The sequence below is a fragment of the Ammospiza caudacuta genome, chromosome 3 (genome assembly GCF_027887145.1).
Source record: "Ammospiza caudacuta isolate bAmmCau1 chromosome 3, bAmmCau1.pri, whole genome shotgun sequence".
In the NCBI taxonomy this organism is placed as follows: domain Eukaryota; kingdom Metazoa; phylum Chordata; class Aves; order Passeriformes; family Passerellidae; genus Ammospiza; species Ammospiza caudacuta.
The window spans coordinates 55379320-55396173 of NC_080595.1; the positions used below are offsets into that span (position 1 = coordinate 55379320).

Sequence of the window (16854 nt, forward strand, 5' to 3'; positions counted from 1 at the left end):
TTTGTACATCACCTTGTGCAATGCCTTTCTCAGAGCATAATCACTGGGGCAGGTTGGTCGGGACTCTCTGCAGGCAGTTTTTGAACATCCCCAGGGATGGTGACTCTACTGTTGGGAGCAACCTGTTCCAGTGTGTGATTACCCAGACAGTAGAAGATTTTTCTTATGTTTAAATGGGCTTTCTTGTATTTCATTTTGAGCCCATTGCCTCTCATCCTGTCTACTGGACACCACTGAGAAGGGTCTGGCTTTGTCTTCACTCCCCACTGATCCCCTCCTCTTGTCAGATATTTAGCCACAGTGCTAAGACCCTCTTTGCTTTTCAAGAGTTAAACAATGTGAGCTCTGCCTCTCCTGGTGTGACACATCCCTAGCCTTTCGTCAGCCTTGTGGCCCTTCCCATGTCTGGTACTGGGAGCCCAGGGCTGCAGGTGTGGCGCAGCAGTGCTGAGTAGAGTGGAAAGATCACTCGCCTCGGCTGCTGGCAACGCTTCTCCTAATTCAGCTGTGGGTGCTGGTAGCCAATAAGGTCAGGAGTGCGCTTTGGAAGCTTATCTCCTGGTCATCTAGGGTGCTTTGGTTCACCTCACAGAGTAGTTCAAACACATGGCATAGGCTTCTTCCAGTTTAAACTAAACAAAATGGTGTTTCACATTTGTGCTCTAATCACTAAAAGCTGTTTTATCCTCGTGACTTGACCGCAACTAATCCAGAGTAGCTGCCTTCTACTCTTTTTGCATTCTAGAGATCTCAATTGCTATAAATCCTATGTTTAATGTAGCTTTTCTGTTTTATTTGGAATTGCTTTATTTTCTTTATTTAACTGTAGAGACCAGCTTTTAAAAATATGCGTAGTTTAAATATTGTAGGAAAGCTAAGAAGTTTATGAATTGTACATATAACTCTTACTCAAATTTTACAAGACCAAAATAAGTCCTTAAACCAGACAGAAGTGTGGTAATGTGAAATACAATTTTTTCCTGAGATTCCTAGTAGGTATTTGTTATTTGTTTTGTCATCTAACCTTAATAGTTACCAGTCACGTTTGTCTTTGGAAATTTTGTCTTGCCTATTTAGCTTGTCTGTAATATTCTATTATTAAAATGAATTGTAAGGGGACTTGCTTGAGTCCTTACTTTCAGGAGTTTTAAGAGGCATTTGAGATCATTTTGGCTTAATAAAATTTGTCTGGCATGTAACATACTATACTGTTACCCACTCATTTTCTTCAGTAAGATTTAGAATACTGTGAAAGAATCTGGGAGGCAAGAGGGTCATGATGCCATCTTCTCTTGAGTTTCTTAATTATATTTTTTTTAATCTTCATTTCCTACACTTTTGCATTATATATATATTTTTTTACAGGTTTCCCTAAGTTAATTTTACTTGAAAATAAGTATTTGAAAGTAATTTGGTTTCTCTGGAATGTTTTAGATTTTCAGTTGATGCTGCTCGTCTAATGTCTTGTCTTTTGCAAGTTTCCTTTGGCATCATATAATGAAGAGACAGTGAAGACCTTCCAAGTTTGTTTGTCAGTATGTTAAATCTATTTGTAAAAGTCCTTGAATTCAGGCAGCTTGGACTTAGCCATGTAAAAATATATTTATTATCTGCATGCAGAAATTACATGATTGAAATACGACACACTAATGTTTATGAGAACAAGAGCATTTTTATGTGAAAATGTTTCCAGTAGTTTTGGATTTGAGTAGAATCCGATTTAATGTCTTTGTGCCCTTTGCTTCCCACATTTGTATTCCAGCTGTTGGATTCCTGTACCAAGCATTTAACAAACGTTTTTCTGTCAGTGGTTTGACAAAGGGATGTAGAATATGAATGAGTGATAAATTATGGCCTGGTAAAGCTTTCATCCCTTAATCAGAATCAAAATATCACTAAAATTTATTGCAATGTTATTTGTTACTATTTTATGTCCGTTTCTTACTATCAAATGTCAAAATCACTTCAGTTGCTATTAATTTATTTTCTATGCTAGAGAATTAAATACACACAGGAAAAAAGAAGTATAATCTTTTGATCCTGTTAGGCCAGGATAAAGAAAGATGGGTTGTAGGACAGAATTCAGAAGATAGAGAATAAACCTATTGTGCTTGCTTGCTGGCTGGAACTTTTGTTCTCCAGTATTTTTCACTTGGCACAAATTTAGTTTAAAATGGGAGTGAGGGGAGTTTCAGTTGTTATCCAAACATAAATCTGGAGTAACTTACTGTGTATGAGGAATGAATGTCTGGCACATACTAGAGACAAAATACTTGCTCTGAAATTGTGCTGTGTATTAGTAAAGGAAAAATAACATGGTATTACATGACATAAATAAAGGCAGAGAAGTTTCTGTAAAGCTCACTGTATAATTCCTGCCAGCACACCCACACTTAGTATTTACTGAACAAAGATTAAGGGCAGCAAATCAAGATGTATATTTTGTAGTTGTCTTGGCAAAACATTTTTGTGAGAATGATTACTTGCCAAGTCTTTATGAATTTGAAGATAAATGTCCTGTCTGCAAACTCTGAGCAAACTCTCTTAGTTAATAATTGGCAAAACAGTTGTGTCTTTGTATGTGAAATTACAAGTGACTTTAGCTCTACTTCTGATGTTATTTAATATTTAAACATTAGTTCTCTCTAGCCTCCTTTACCTCCTTAGTACTTTAATTTCTGCACATACAGTACTACTTTGTTGGCCACATAAAAGTCTTTTTTGCTACTTAGTTTGAATAGAGAGGGGCAGAAAACAGTTGTATCTATTATAAAACTGAGTGCATAAAACAAAAAGGAGGAATAAGTTCATTCATGTGTTTGATCCCAGATATTCCAGATCTTAATCATAAATAGTGAAGAGAGATAAAACATACAGGTCACTTAATTCCAAGATTGTCTACATTCTTCACATACATTTAGGCTTTGAAACTTTAAAATTTTTGCAGCTACATTGTATGGTTTTAGTTTTCATTTACATCAACATTTTTAGAAGCTTGGCTGTTCACAGAGGATTTTCTTTTATTAGAAGTTCTTAAACAAATGCCTCCTCTAAGTCAAGTTCTTTAGCTTTAAGAGTGTGTCACTGGTCATTAGGGACATGAATTTTAAACATTTTGTTCAATTTTTAGAGAAGTTCTGAAGAGAAAACCAAAATGATTTTGATGTAAAATGGCCTTTCAAGTGTCGTATTCTATAAGGTAAAACAATGCATTTGTAATACATAGCACTGTGAGGATTTCTTTTGTGGCATCTATACTGTTCTGGAGATTACTTTCCACCTATTAGAAATTGAACCACTTCCATTGAAGCAAAAGTTTTGTGACTTAGCAAACATAGTAATAATACTGTCCATAGCTTTTGCAATATTACAGAAATCAGAACAGCTGTATTTAATGGAATGTAAATAATTTGTTTTCTTTTGGATGTGGGAAAAGGGGCAACTGAACTCATGTCACTGTTGACTTTCTAAGTGGAGATCCTGGAGGTGGTAAACTTTTGACCTCTCACTCATGAGTTATTGCTACTGAGATTACTTGTCAGTGTAAATGTGGAGGAGAGTTCTTTGACCATTAATTGCTAGTTTAAAATTTGTCTGATTATATTAACAAAGGAAAGGTATGTTTTGCTCTTGCTGCCGAAAATTTAGTATTGAGGTGCATTTGTCTGTTTGCTGCAAGTTAGGCAGGAGAAGGACAATAGATTTACTTCACTAGGTGAAAGCATATTTTTCAGTTGTAAAAACATGTGTTTTTACAATAAGTAATACTTGTGTGATCAAGCACACACAAAAGATACGCAAGAGAACACCTTAACTGGCAAAGGTAGTAGTGTCAAAACCAGCACAGTCTTACAGGTAGCCTTCTTGTAAAATACATGGGACATTTCAAAATTGGAGCAGAGAGGACAACAGAAGACACAAATGTGAAAAAACTTGCATTTGGAAATAAATTAATTTCTTTTCCTTATGAATATGATATAGTAATACTCAAAAATGGAAAAAGTATAACTAGTAGATGCTTTTTCCTGTTGTCAGCAGTAAGGCAAAGGATTGCTTACTGCTTTCAGATTCACTCCCATATTGCTTTTCATACAGATAATTTCAAAACTAAAATTTTAAAACATTGAAAGGTTATTATATTTATTTCAGTATTGTCTTTCAAGATAAATACAAATTTATTTCTTCCTCTTCCTATTTTGTTTTTTTTTTTTTCCTAGAAATCTCTAGTTCATTCAGTTTTTCAACTATTTCACCTTCTGTTTGTTCGGTAAGTTTAATGGTAGAGGTTTTCAATCCCAAAGTTTTACTTTTGACTAGAGCAGCACTGAGTAAAGCAGTAAGTGTACCTAAACACACTTATCAACATTCTGTGTGTCACTGATGAGATTCAAACTGGTAGAGTGTACTTTTCTTCTGTTTCTTCAGTTCATCAACTGAAACTGATGTTTGTGGAGATTTTGACTGGTTGTGTCTGTTTTGCATTTCCTGATGTGAAGGTTGTGTCATCTTTCATTGCAATCAGGTTTTATCAGTGTTTTATCAATAGCATCAAGCCAAGACTACCTCTTGGCTCTGCATGCTACTAGGTAGTGATGCTCTGCCAATAGTTGTTTTCACAGATATCCTGCTCTTTCTTGATCACCACTTGCCTGACAAAAAAGGAGTAGCTTTTGCCTTTATCTCAATGATGGCCTCATCAGAGGCCTGTCTGTGGACAGGTTAGTCCTTCTTTCAAACGTATAAATCTATGTGAAGAAGTGACTATGCAAAAATTCCAGACTTCAAAAAGATCACAGTAAATTCTCGTGTTAGGGTAACTTAAGTGTGCTTTCACCTTTTGCTAGTTCATGAGATCTTTCAGGAAATCTTAATTTCTATAGGCAGTGGTACAAATTGGGACTTGATGGCTGCATGTGGTAACTTTCTACTGTGGTCAGTTGTGTGGCACAGAAGTGTAATTGCTGTGACAGGTGAACACATTTAATCTTACCTCAGGTGACATCAATAGTCTGTCTCTAGGATGTCTCTGTTCCTGTCATCTTAGAGATGCTTCTGCAAGAGCACCTTCACTCTTTCTTGACAGTCTGTGCTTTGGATAATAGTACTTGGATTTTTAACAACCTAGGAGCCTTGGGTACCTTGGTCCTAGAATCTTGTTAGGAGGAAGGTGTTAGTGGGCAAGATTACTTGGTGTCACCCACAGTGTAAATTTATGTATGGACAAGAAAAACGTTTTTCTTGTTTCTGTAACTATTGTTCTCTGGCATGTTATTTTTGTGTGTTCAAGAGTTGTTCTGCATTTGTTCATTGGAGTGCCTGAAGGAGTCTTAAAGTCTTTCTCAGCTGTTGAAATCCTAAGAGGGGAGAAGGCTGTTTTTTCAGGACTTTATACAGAGCATACAGATGTCTCAGTCAAGTAAATACAACCCTTGGGATATTAGTGAATATAGTGAAGGAAAAATTATCTGGCTTTTGCAATTTAAATGGGTGTATTTGGAATGAGAGTGGAAAAACCTACATACAGGTAACACAAGAGTAACAGTTACAATGTAGATGATCTTTTCATTTTTAAACTGATCAAGGCTAAAGACGTTTTTAAGATCCATTTATATGGAAACAAAGTTCTTTTTATGTTCTATTTATGTTATATAAATGAATTATGGACGAGATCTGAAGATGCATACTTCAGCAAGTAGGGTAAATCTATATCCTGTAATGAACAAATATATTTTGAATTTGTCACTCTAATGCATATCAGTCTAAAATTAATTTATTTGCCTCTGAAAATATCTAATCTTGGCATTCATCAAAAAGAAATACCTGATCTAGATGCTTCATAGGTTTAGCAACCTTACGTTAATTCTTAAGTTTTATATTGTTAAATTATACCATGAAATGGGTTCAGGGGAGCTTACAATCAAGTATGTACTTAAAAATCAATTTAATTGAAGACTGCAAATTAACTCCTTGTCATGTGATGGTGGTATTTTAATTGATGACTGCTTTTAATATTAATTTTAGTGCCTTAGATGCAATTCTGTCTCTCTCTGTGTTTGACTGTCTTTGAAATCTAATTTCAGCCTTACATGTGCTAGTTTTGTAATGTTTAACATTAACATGTCAGCATCCTGAAGATAAATAAGGCGGATTTAAGAGTACCCTTATCAGTAATTAGCTTAATAGTAATGTTGCCACTTGATGAAACCCACATAGAAATTCTTCCATTTGTTATATTTAAGTATTGTAGTTGTTCTTAAGTTTTTAGTAATTTCTTTAGTTTTGTTCAAGACTTTCACTTGGTTGTTCTTTACTGAAAACTTGAATACGAAGATGCTAGATCGTTCTATACATTGTAATAGTAAAAACAGAGAGGCACTGGAGAGCACAAGTATTTTATTATTCAGGGGTAGTGTCTTTAAATGAATAGGCAACCCAACAGCTTTATCATTGAAAAATAAGTGAGCTTTGCAGTCCCAAATTAGGAATGTATGCTTAGTCTGGTTTGAACACTCAGTTGTATATAAAATAGGAAATACTACTTTAAAAATCCAAGAAAACTTAGTTAAATTATGGCACTCACTAGCAGAATCTAAGTTTTGTAGAAAGATATTGAATTTTATCAGACAAATTGCTAATAGGTGGAAAAGGCAGACAAGCTTGTGAGTATAAAATGTTTTCTTCTGCGGCAAACATCAGGATAAGTGCAATGTGATAGCAATTTTGTTATATTCATGTTTACTGAGGTAATTTGAAGGGAAAAGATTCTCTCTAGTGTATGAAGAGGTGCTTGGGAGGAGCAAGATGCTAAAGCTGTGAGACGAGTTAGGATTGCTTGCAAGAGGGACATGGGGTATTCCATAATAACTACCTCATGACAATATTTGGTGGAGTTACAGCTTTTGATTCTTAAACTCTGCATTTGAAAGTGTTTTGTAGGACTCCCTTGAGAGTCAGAAGTGAGAGAGGAATATTTTTTTTTTGCGGGAAATGTTCTGCATTTGATTACTGAATGTTTCTGGCTATTTTCCCTTCTCCATGTGTGTTAATCGTAGCAAATAATGCTTACTCGTGTTAGCTCACAGTTTTATGAAGCCTATAAAGTTCTGCCATGTGCAAATCTAAAACTTACAGGTTTTTGGTAGTAAAAAGATAATTATTAATCAGAAGATATTAATCATTCATCTTCAAGATCTTACTAAAACCTGGCAACTCTATTTGGAGGGGAAGATTGATAAAGTCTGTCCTGCCTGATGTAAGGATCAGGTTTGTGTAAAGATCAGTGTTTGATGCTATGTATGCATATGCATGGAGTTAGTAGGTACTTAGTACCATTTGCTCAAGGCTTTTAAGGATAATTGGCTCCTGCTACATGAAGTTCCATTTATATCCGTACACTCTCTCAAATCACTTTAAAGTTCCTGTTTGGGTGAGTTGCAAGTGAGGTTGTGGTAGTTTGTAAAAGCACTTGATATTGCATAACAGTGGTACAAACATCAGTTTAAAATGAGTAGGAATATTCATTGGGGGAAAATAAAGTGTAAATCTCCCCAAACTATCTCCTAGTATCTCTGCAAGGCCTAACCTTACATTTTGCTGTCACTGCTCACTCCTTCTGGAGTCAGTATATGGTTAAATGATGAGTTTGACCTTCATGTATATTGGGGGGCATTGCATTGTTGGCTTAAGAGTTCTGCTTCAGATAATGACTTGCAGTGTTTTTTGTGTGTTTTTGTATCATTTCAAGGTCGTTTGTATGCAATGCAGACCGGGATGAAGATTGACAGTAAAACGCCAGAATGCCGTAAATTTTTATCCAAACTTATGGATCAGTTGGAAGCTGTAAGTAGAATTTATTGCTTTCCTCAAAAATTATCATAATATTAATTAATTTTTATTCAAATTTCTGGAAATAGTGTCTCTGCAGCTATTCTGCATGCAAGCATACTGCATGAACTTCAGTTGTGTGTAATAAATTGCAGAAGGATTGGAAGGAGATAAAGCTCTATGTGCGTATGCATGCACTAACGTAATTGGAATTTTGCCATAAGATTTTGTGTAGACAGCATAAATTAAAATGATTTATTTATACATGTTCTCATGACAAATCTTAATTCATTAGGAAGTCAATGCAGGTGTTCTAGAAGACTTTTTAAAATTCATTTACCTTTGATTCCTTGAAGTCTGTACAGTTATTTTCACTGCTGTAGGAGTTTATAGCCTAGTCCTGGGATGCTTTTGAAATCTCTAACCTGAACTGTTGTATCCAGGGAGTTTTTAAAAATACTGTTTAAAAGATAACGATACTTCTGATTGTATCCTATGTTAGAGATAGGAGATTTTATTTTTTAAAATCTTGTAAACACAAGTCTATTCTGTGTGAGTAAGGGATAGCTATGCCATGCTCTTCTAAGTGGACCTGATACTAATTGAAAGCCTTAAGTAGAAGAGAGTTTAAGAAAGGTAAAGTTGTGGTACAGATGGTCAGTTTAAGTTCCCGGAGTTGTTTATGTTCATACCCTGTAGTTTTCAGTGTTCTCAAAGGAAGAAGTTTGTTGATTCTAAGTGCTCATTTGGAAGCAAAAAGTGGCGTTGAAAAATGAAGCAGCAGTTCTTTTTTTGTTCAGTACTGGTGATTCCATCCAAAGTCCAGCAGTGCCTGAAGAGATTGTGTGGAACTAGATTGAAGGAACAGCCTTCACTTATGAAAGATCGCTTGCCCACTGAAGTATTCAAGGCCAGGTTGGATAAGTCCTGAGGAACCTCTTCTATTGAATGGCATCCCTGCTCACAGCAGGGGAGTTGGAACTAGATGACCCTTCAGGTCCTTTCCAATTCAAACCATTCTGTGATTTTTCAGAAAAAAATTGAAACATGAGCCATTTGTCTTTTTTTTCATAACTTGTACTTTTTGCTTTTTTATCACTGATTTTTTGCAATGGAAAATTCAGTGTACAGTGATTTCTTGGTGTGTTATTTAATCAGATTTTGGCATCTTTGATAGGACTGGGGTTTGTGATCAAAGGGAGAAAGAGATAGCAGAAGTGAGATTAACACTCAAAAGGATTTTGCTGTTCATTTCCTAAGAAATGTTGGGATTTCCTGGGTTACTTGTGGTACTGCAGCAGTTTATCTGCAGCATTCAGTTACCCCTTCTGTTTCAAAATTGAAAAGAGTGAAAAAGCATCAAAAAATCTATAGTTTCAGCTTTTGGTTACTGGTAAGATTGTCTGGGTGACAACTTATGCAAAGGTATTGAATATTCTTCTGTGTATCCAGGTGGGTGAAGGATGGAGAGAGCACTCCTGGTCAAGTCTAATAGAGTAGTTTTGGGGCTAGGAAATTGGGGCTTGTGGGAAAGCTCCTGCTGTAATTTAGGAACTGCTGTTTTGAGTCTGCCCATAACCACCAGGGGGCGCAGAGGGGTGCGGTTTAATTTTTTTTAAGATTAAGCCTAAATGCATTGAGTTTTAGGTTGAAATTTTGTATCAATGTTTAAAACACCAGTACTGCTATATTGTGTGAAGCATAATTTCAGAAGTAAACAGCTTGGTTAACTTTAGTACTTTTAGAAGTGTATGTAAGTGTCAGTTGTGTGTTTGAAGTAATTGAGCATCAGATCAAGTATAGTAATCAGTTCTTTTCTGAGGTTTAGGTATACAGATAGGTTGGAGAAATATATGTGTATACAAACAGGTTTTTCCTGAGTTAGCTTCAGTGTCTTGAATGTTTCATTTTAACACATGAATTTTGGTACTTTTACAAGAAAATTACACTTTGTAAAACAAATACTGTTTGAAAAGTACATAGTGTAGTTTGAGTAAAGCATTTAAATTTAAAATTCTATTTGGAAAGCTTATATTTAACTACTGAAATGAAGTAACATTTCTGGCAACATTCTATGTCTTAGAAAAGTTGGCAGCAATCTAAAAAATATGGAAATACTGCCTGCATGATTAAAATTTTCTTCGCACGCACAGTGAAAAATAACTTCCATTCAGAGATTGTTTTTAAATCTTTTGGCAAAATAAAGGCTTCAGGTTAGTATCATGCAGTGTTCCTGTTTTTGTTCTCTAAGGATAACCTGAGATTTCCTTATGTGCAAACAGTAAGCCTATTCAGAAGCTGTAAATCCACCTGTTGTAACTGTTAGAGGGTTGTTTGCTTTACTGATTTTTATTAGGAAACCTGAGGATTCTGGTACTCTAACATCTTTGAAAAGAGTTCTTTCAATTGAAATACGGTGCTTACACTGAAAATTCCAGTAAATCCATAGGTCACCAGGCAGGTCAAGGTAGGGCTCAGACACTTTGAAAGATGTAATGAACTGCAGTGAAATAACCTCACAAGAGGAGAGATACGTGACGACTCTGATCTACAGCACCTTTATAAAGCATGCATTACTTTACCAGTTGAACTGTGTTGAATCTTGACACAAGCTTCAGTGCTGGGTTTTTAAGATGCTGAGGGGAAAAATATCTGTTGCTGTTCCTTCACAGCATTGTAGCTGTGTTTATTTTTAACCTTGGTGGAGAAGATGTTGGGGTGTTGATGGTTTTTCTAAGCATTTTGTGACTGAAGATTCAGAGCTACTTATTCATAATATTTCTCTCTCCCCAAGAGTGTGCGTTCTCTTTCACATGCTGCTTTTAGCATTTGTTATGTTAGAAGCTGCAGATTTGTAAAACAAAGTGTAAGTTGTTTCTTTTTAAATTATACTTGACCTTGTGTAAATCGGCAGGTTCTTTTTGTGTTTGCAGAATTGCTACAGTCTAATAAAGTAATTAATGTATTTTTCCAACATTTTTCAGATGAAAAAGCAATTTGGTGATAATGAAGCAATTACTCAGGAAATTGTTGGCTCTGCTCATGTGGAGAATTATGCCTTGAAAATGTTTTTGTATGCAGACAATGAAGACAGAGCTGGGCAATTTCATAAGTAGGTGAAAATCTTTTTTCTTATCTGAAGATACTGGTCAGGGAATGTGAATATCCAGACTCTTTAATTTGAGTGGAAGCAAGAATTGAGATTTAGTACATTCTTTTCTCTTCTGGAAAACTCACTTTGTTACTATTTATAGCTCTCTAGCATCACACATTAACTGGTATCCTCCTCCTTATGCTCCTTAAAGAGTTGCTTACCCACTGGCATGCCTTCTAAAACCACAGGCTAATATTGTGCTTTATTTTATCAAGCATGTTATAGTTTCTATTGACCAGTGATAGTAGAATAGTTGTGATGATCCATTATGTGTTTTGGTTTACAGCAATTACTACGGCATGTTCATGTATTTTTCTAAGCTAATACAGGATTTCTGGTGTCCTACAAATTCCAAGCAAGAAACTAAGTTCAGAACACGTAACCAGTTTTTAAAAATGCTGAATATTTTCTGCATAGTAGTTAGGAGACTAATCAGTATTGGTAGATTTAAATGCTGTGAAGCAGCTTCTGTAACATCAGATTAAAAGAGAAAAAAAACAATGTTTGGCTTGAAATAAGCCAGTATGATCTAAGATTACAATGTGTAAAATGTGATTCTGAGAGAGTGACATTGCCAAGTTAGCAAAATGCTTTCTTTTTTGCAGAAACATGATAAAGTCCTTTTATACTGCAAGTCTCCTGATAGATGTTCTAACAGTATTTGGGGAGCTCTCTGAAGAGGTAAGTGTCAGGCGTATGAGTGTATTATCTGATTGCTTTTCCAAGCACAGACATTGCTTTTATATGTCGTGAATATGAATTTCAAATAACAATGCAGCCAAATACTTGTTAGAAAGCCATAATGAATCATGCAAAGTATTTCAAATAAATTGTAGATTTACATAGAAATACTAGACATCTGTTAGAAGATGCTTCATGACAAGTATCAATTAGAAACTCAAAGTCTGCTTTTTACATTGAGCAAGTGGCAATGCTTATGGGGGAAAAATGATGCAAGGCTCCTAGCTTTGTCCACCTTTACTTTTTTCCATGTCCTGTTTGAAATTCACAGGCTTTGCATCCTGTACGTAAATCCCCAATCTGGTAAGTGTGCCTAAAGTGTAGTTGTACTTGCTCAGTTTAAAATGCAGTTGTTGTGGCTACTTTCATTTGTAAATATTGGAAAGACGGTAAGGCATGGTCTTAATAGGGATGCACTTCTGGAATACTATAGGATGTAGGTGTAGATACTAAAGATAGGTCTTACCCAAGAGAAATGCTTGGTGAAGAGTTCTTGTGAGATTCTCCATCTTCCGTAGCCTGAGACTCTATCAAAATACTCATCTTATTGAGAGGCACACATAAGTTTGCTTTTGGATGTGTTCTCTTAAAACTGTCTGCCCTGTGCCCTGACATCCTTTACTAGATCCAGTAATAACATTTCCTAGAGCCAGAGAGTGAATGCATATTTGCACATTGAATTGGACTGAAAAAAACCCATCCTAGTCTGTAGGAATCCAGTGCACAGGACAGTGCACTGATCAGTTGACTCCTCAGAGTACCTGACGCAATCCTGCTTTGAAGATGGAAGAAATTGTTACAAATGTCAGTGTAGAATGCTAGCAGTGGTACATTTTCTGTTGTGTCTTGGGGTTTTTTTGTTGTTGATGCTGAAAGGACCGAAATGCTTTGTAATTGGAAAGAAGCAGAATTCTCTCATTTTGTTTAATTGGTGAATACCGATGGTAAAAGAGAGTGTACAAGAAATATAGAAAATATTTGCTCCTCTGTGTAGTATCATTACATTTCAACAGTTTATTTATCCATTCTCATGTAAAGGGATGATGGGAGAAGTATGACTTGACTGTCTTAGACTTCTGCAGAAGTTTTTTTCAGCCTGAGTTAAATTCAGCCTGACACCTGCTTATAGAACATGACATCTGTATTCAGACCACCGGCCTGTCTTTTCAATGGATAGTTGAAATCACCTTCATATGTGGACTATCAACTATTAAAAGGCTTTTAAAGCAATAGCATAAGGCACAGAAAGCAGATATTCAACACCTAGAATCAGAAAATGGGTGTTGAGCATAATATGTATGTTTTTAAATGGGAAGTGATTGATTATTGGGTAATAGGAATGGATTCTGTCACAGATGAAGAGTGGTTGTTCTGTATCTCCATGTTAGAACTAGGCAGAAGGATTTTCTGGAAGATTTGGTTTTACAAGACACAGCTTAGATCAGAGCAGTAGGAAGCTCTGCAATAGCAGCGTTCTTTTCATTTACCTCAGGAGTAGCGTTCATTCACTAGGGCATCTTTTTGAAAGGGGACAGCAGTGCGTGTTAAAAACAGACCAAACCAACAGCATTTCACTTCTCAGTTCTGGAACGATAAGCTTTGCAGTCGGGATGCAGGACAGACATCAAACACTTGGTTCCATTCTCCTCTCTCCATCCATCATCTTGGTGCCAGGGTTGGGGGTGCTTGGGCTGTCCTTCAATATGCTCTCCCAAGGGCACCACCAGATGGCCGAGGGCCTCGGCTGTGTCCCGAGGTGGGGGCACTGGGGCTGTTTTGTCCAGCGTGGGGCAGCCCTGGCCTGTCCTCACAGACACCCCGCCTGCCGTGCTGAGTTGCCAGCACCTGGGATGGACACCTGATACAGCTGCATCTTCACACTTTGTCAATAAATAATCACCATATTAGAATAGGGGAGAGATGTACAGGCTCTTAAATATTGCATAATAATCTTTTCTAAAAGTAGCATACTCTGGGTATGTGTTTTCTGTATTTTGTGGCTTCTAGAGTGTTTGTTAAAAATGAAGGAATTATTCTGTAACACTGACTGACCAGAAATGATTATTAAAACAAAGTTTAACAGAAAGCCATGTTTTCCAATTGCAATTTACCTTTTGGAGGTAGCGTGAATGCATTTTAATAAATACGTCATCAGAATAGGCTTTTTTCTGGAGAACATCTTGTTTTCAAAAATGAAGACCAGATCTTTCTCTTGGGTTGTGTAAGCATCCTGGGTGATACAATGTATTAAATATGAGCAAGGGAGCTTGCTGGAGATACCTTTTGTATTGTGTCTCTCTACCCTGTTCTAGATGACAGTGCAATAGGCTTTGTGAAGTACAGTATTGCATTTCAGTTTATTAATTTCTTAGAAACTTTGGATTTAATTTTCAAATTAATTTTTAATTTTTTAAAATAAAAATTTAATTTTTAAATTTTTGGGGTTGGTGTGAACTGTGGTTTCCCAGCCTGCATTGTTCATTTGGGCAAATTATTCCACTCATCCTTCCACATTTCTAATGTTTATATTCACCTTGATCCTTGATTTATGTTACCTCATAACTGTCAGAACTGGTTGTTTCCCATGCAACTGTTGGCAAAACAGTTGATTTGCATAATCAGTTTAATATTTCTTGCATCAATTGACAGCTCTTCCTGGATTAAACACTATTGTAACTGCCCAGGAGATACAAAGTGGCCAATCTTCCTTTCATGTTTTGACATGCTTAAAGTTGTACTTAGGAACAGTGAAGTATATTTTAAAAAACAAAATGGAAAATCTTAATGTCAGATAATATTGCAAACAAATCACATTAATCTGCAGTTACATCAGCCTTTTTGTGTTAATGCTTTTACATTAAATTTTAAATTTTTAAATAATATAATTAGAAGAAATTCCATATTTCTGATACTCAGTGGTAGCATTTAAAGTTTCAAGTATTTAAATCTAAAGTAAATAATCATCAAAGTTTATGGAGATAGGAAGCTTTCTTCATTATTTCATGTTAGTAATTACTACCCAGTACTATGTCTTTCATACTAGTTTTTCTTGGTATCATTTATTTCCTTTTCCTGATATGCTGCGCTAATTGAAGATCTCCACATTTTCCTTTCATGCTGAGATCTTGTTAAAGCTGTTATTTTTATTATTTTTTGTAATTCACCTAATAATTTTTACATGTTTATCTTTAAAAGGGTATCAAATGACAGCAGAGAAAGTGGAAAAGATGTTTGTATTTCTGTTTTGAATGCATTGATTTGCAGAAGTGAGTGGTTAAAATGGCTGGCCTTTTCCCTCCCCCAGAACGCCCAGCACAGGAAGTACGCCAGGTGGAAAGCAGCCTACATTCACAACTGCTTAAAGAATGGAGAGACTCCTCAGCCTGGCCCCATTGGAATGGAGGGAGAGAGTTTTGGTACGTGTTTCCCTTTTCTTTTTAAGAGAGAGGAAGGCTGTGCTAAGGTGAACTGGTGGTATGCACAGTTCTTCAGGGAGCACCCCTCAGGAAGCACAGCTTCCCAGCTTGATGTTCCATTCACAATGAGCTGCCTTCTTTTCAGCTTCTCCTGCTGTTATTTTTATTGGACCTCACTGTGTGATTGACTTATTTAATAAAATATTCTTTTCCTTGTTGTGGAGATTATTATTTTGAATACAGCTACTCTCTAAGAAGGTATTGTCAGCTTTGGGCCAGAACCATACATTTCTTTAACATTAACCACAGTTCCTCTTTTAAATCTGTTCTGTAAAGTTGTGATCCCTTTGCCAGTTTATCCCCTCTCAGAAGTTAAGTAGAAGTTATAAGTGGACTGATGGCAAGTGAATTCAACTTCAAAGCAAAGACCTGTTGTGAGATGGGAGTTGTGAGACAACTCCTTCCTCCCTGTGTAAAAATGTCAGTTTCAAAACAGGTTTATGGTCTACTCTTACTGAGTTGGATTTCTGCCTGTTTCTCATTCATCCTCCTTTCCTTGCTTCCTGGCTACCTGAGCTCCCTGTACAGGATTCCTTGAGGTTCCCACTTTATCTAACAGTTAAGGAGATGATTTCCAAGGACATCCACTTAACCAAACTGAATGTGTGTCAGAACAAGTTGTTTTGCTTTAGATAGTGATCAGTTTCATTGGTTTTGGTAGTGACCAGTTTCTTTACTTTTCTCCTCAATGCAGATTGAATACAAATCTCAAAGGGTGATCTTTTATGAGATAAGATGAATTGGAATGGATATTTTCACTATGCAAATTAAAACAGACTAATTCTGCACAATGACAACCTCTGTATATCATTCTTCACATACCTAATGGAGCAACTGAGACCATCAAATAGTTTGTAATTTTCTTCTGAGCTGGCACTTGAGACTTTATGGCTTGTCAATTAAATTGATGCTTATTTATCTCTTAAGCTTAGATTTAGTAATACAAATTTTTCCAAATTAAATGAGTCAATAAACAAATCTACAGTGCAAAAGGGAAAGATCTACCTTGTAGAGTATCTATCTGACCTGTAGAGCCACCTTATAGGGGTGGCTACATAAAGTTTTCTGATTGTGTATATAAATATAGATGACCAGTGTACTAATACTTGTGCACACATATGAAATATAAATTAATATAAAGTAATATAAATATTGTTTTTAATAAGTTATGAGTAAGCTTGTAATTTTCTACTTAGTACTTTGTTTTAAACATGTCAAAACATTAAAACTAGTTTCTTCTCTGGTTCTCAGTCTTTTCATCATATAATCTCACATTTTGATGCATCTCCACATTGTCATTTATATGTCCCAGACAGTGTTACATTAAAGAAAAAAAAGGATATGATCATGATTTTTTTTAAGGAGAATGTGTACCAAACATCTATTTCAGTTTGTTATTATCTTTATAGTGTCTAAGAGCCTGGGTGCCAAATATAATTTATTTGCAATTTCCTGGATAAAATACTATTTATATATTAGTGCTCCAGGAACACTGCAACATAAGTAAATTCAAATATTTGTGAACAAATACCGAGTATGATAGTTTTATATCCAAGCTACTTGTTTGTTCTTGTTACTATGTTTTCCTAACCTAAAGGCACCCTACAGACTTAAACACTGGCATGGGTATCTTACCCACTGAAATGTGCTCCAATGTAG

General features: G+C 35.9%; 1 protein-coding gene across 4 annotated transcripts in view; it reads left to right on the plus strand.

Annotated features, from left to right (window-relative positions):
• VTA1 (vesicle trafficking 1) overlaps positions 1–16854 on the plus strand; it is a 40894-nt gene that overhangs the window by 6465 nt on the left and 17575 nt on the right. For 2 of the 4 annotated variants that reach the window (XM_058801029.1, XM_058801030.1), the window contains exons 2-5: positions 7745–7839; positions 10809–10936; positions 11584–11659; positions 15024–15135. In XM_058801029.1, coding sequence (XP_058657012.1) covers positions 7745–7839; positions 10809–10936; positions 11584–11659; positions 15024–15135 — 411 coding nt within the window. Of the gene's footprint in view, positions 1–4520; positions 4719–7744; positions 7840–10808; positions 10937–11583; positions 11660–15023; positions 15136–16854 lie in introns of those variants that run through there. The other 2 variants (XM_058801026.1, XM_058801028.1) reach the window with 2 other exon arrangements.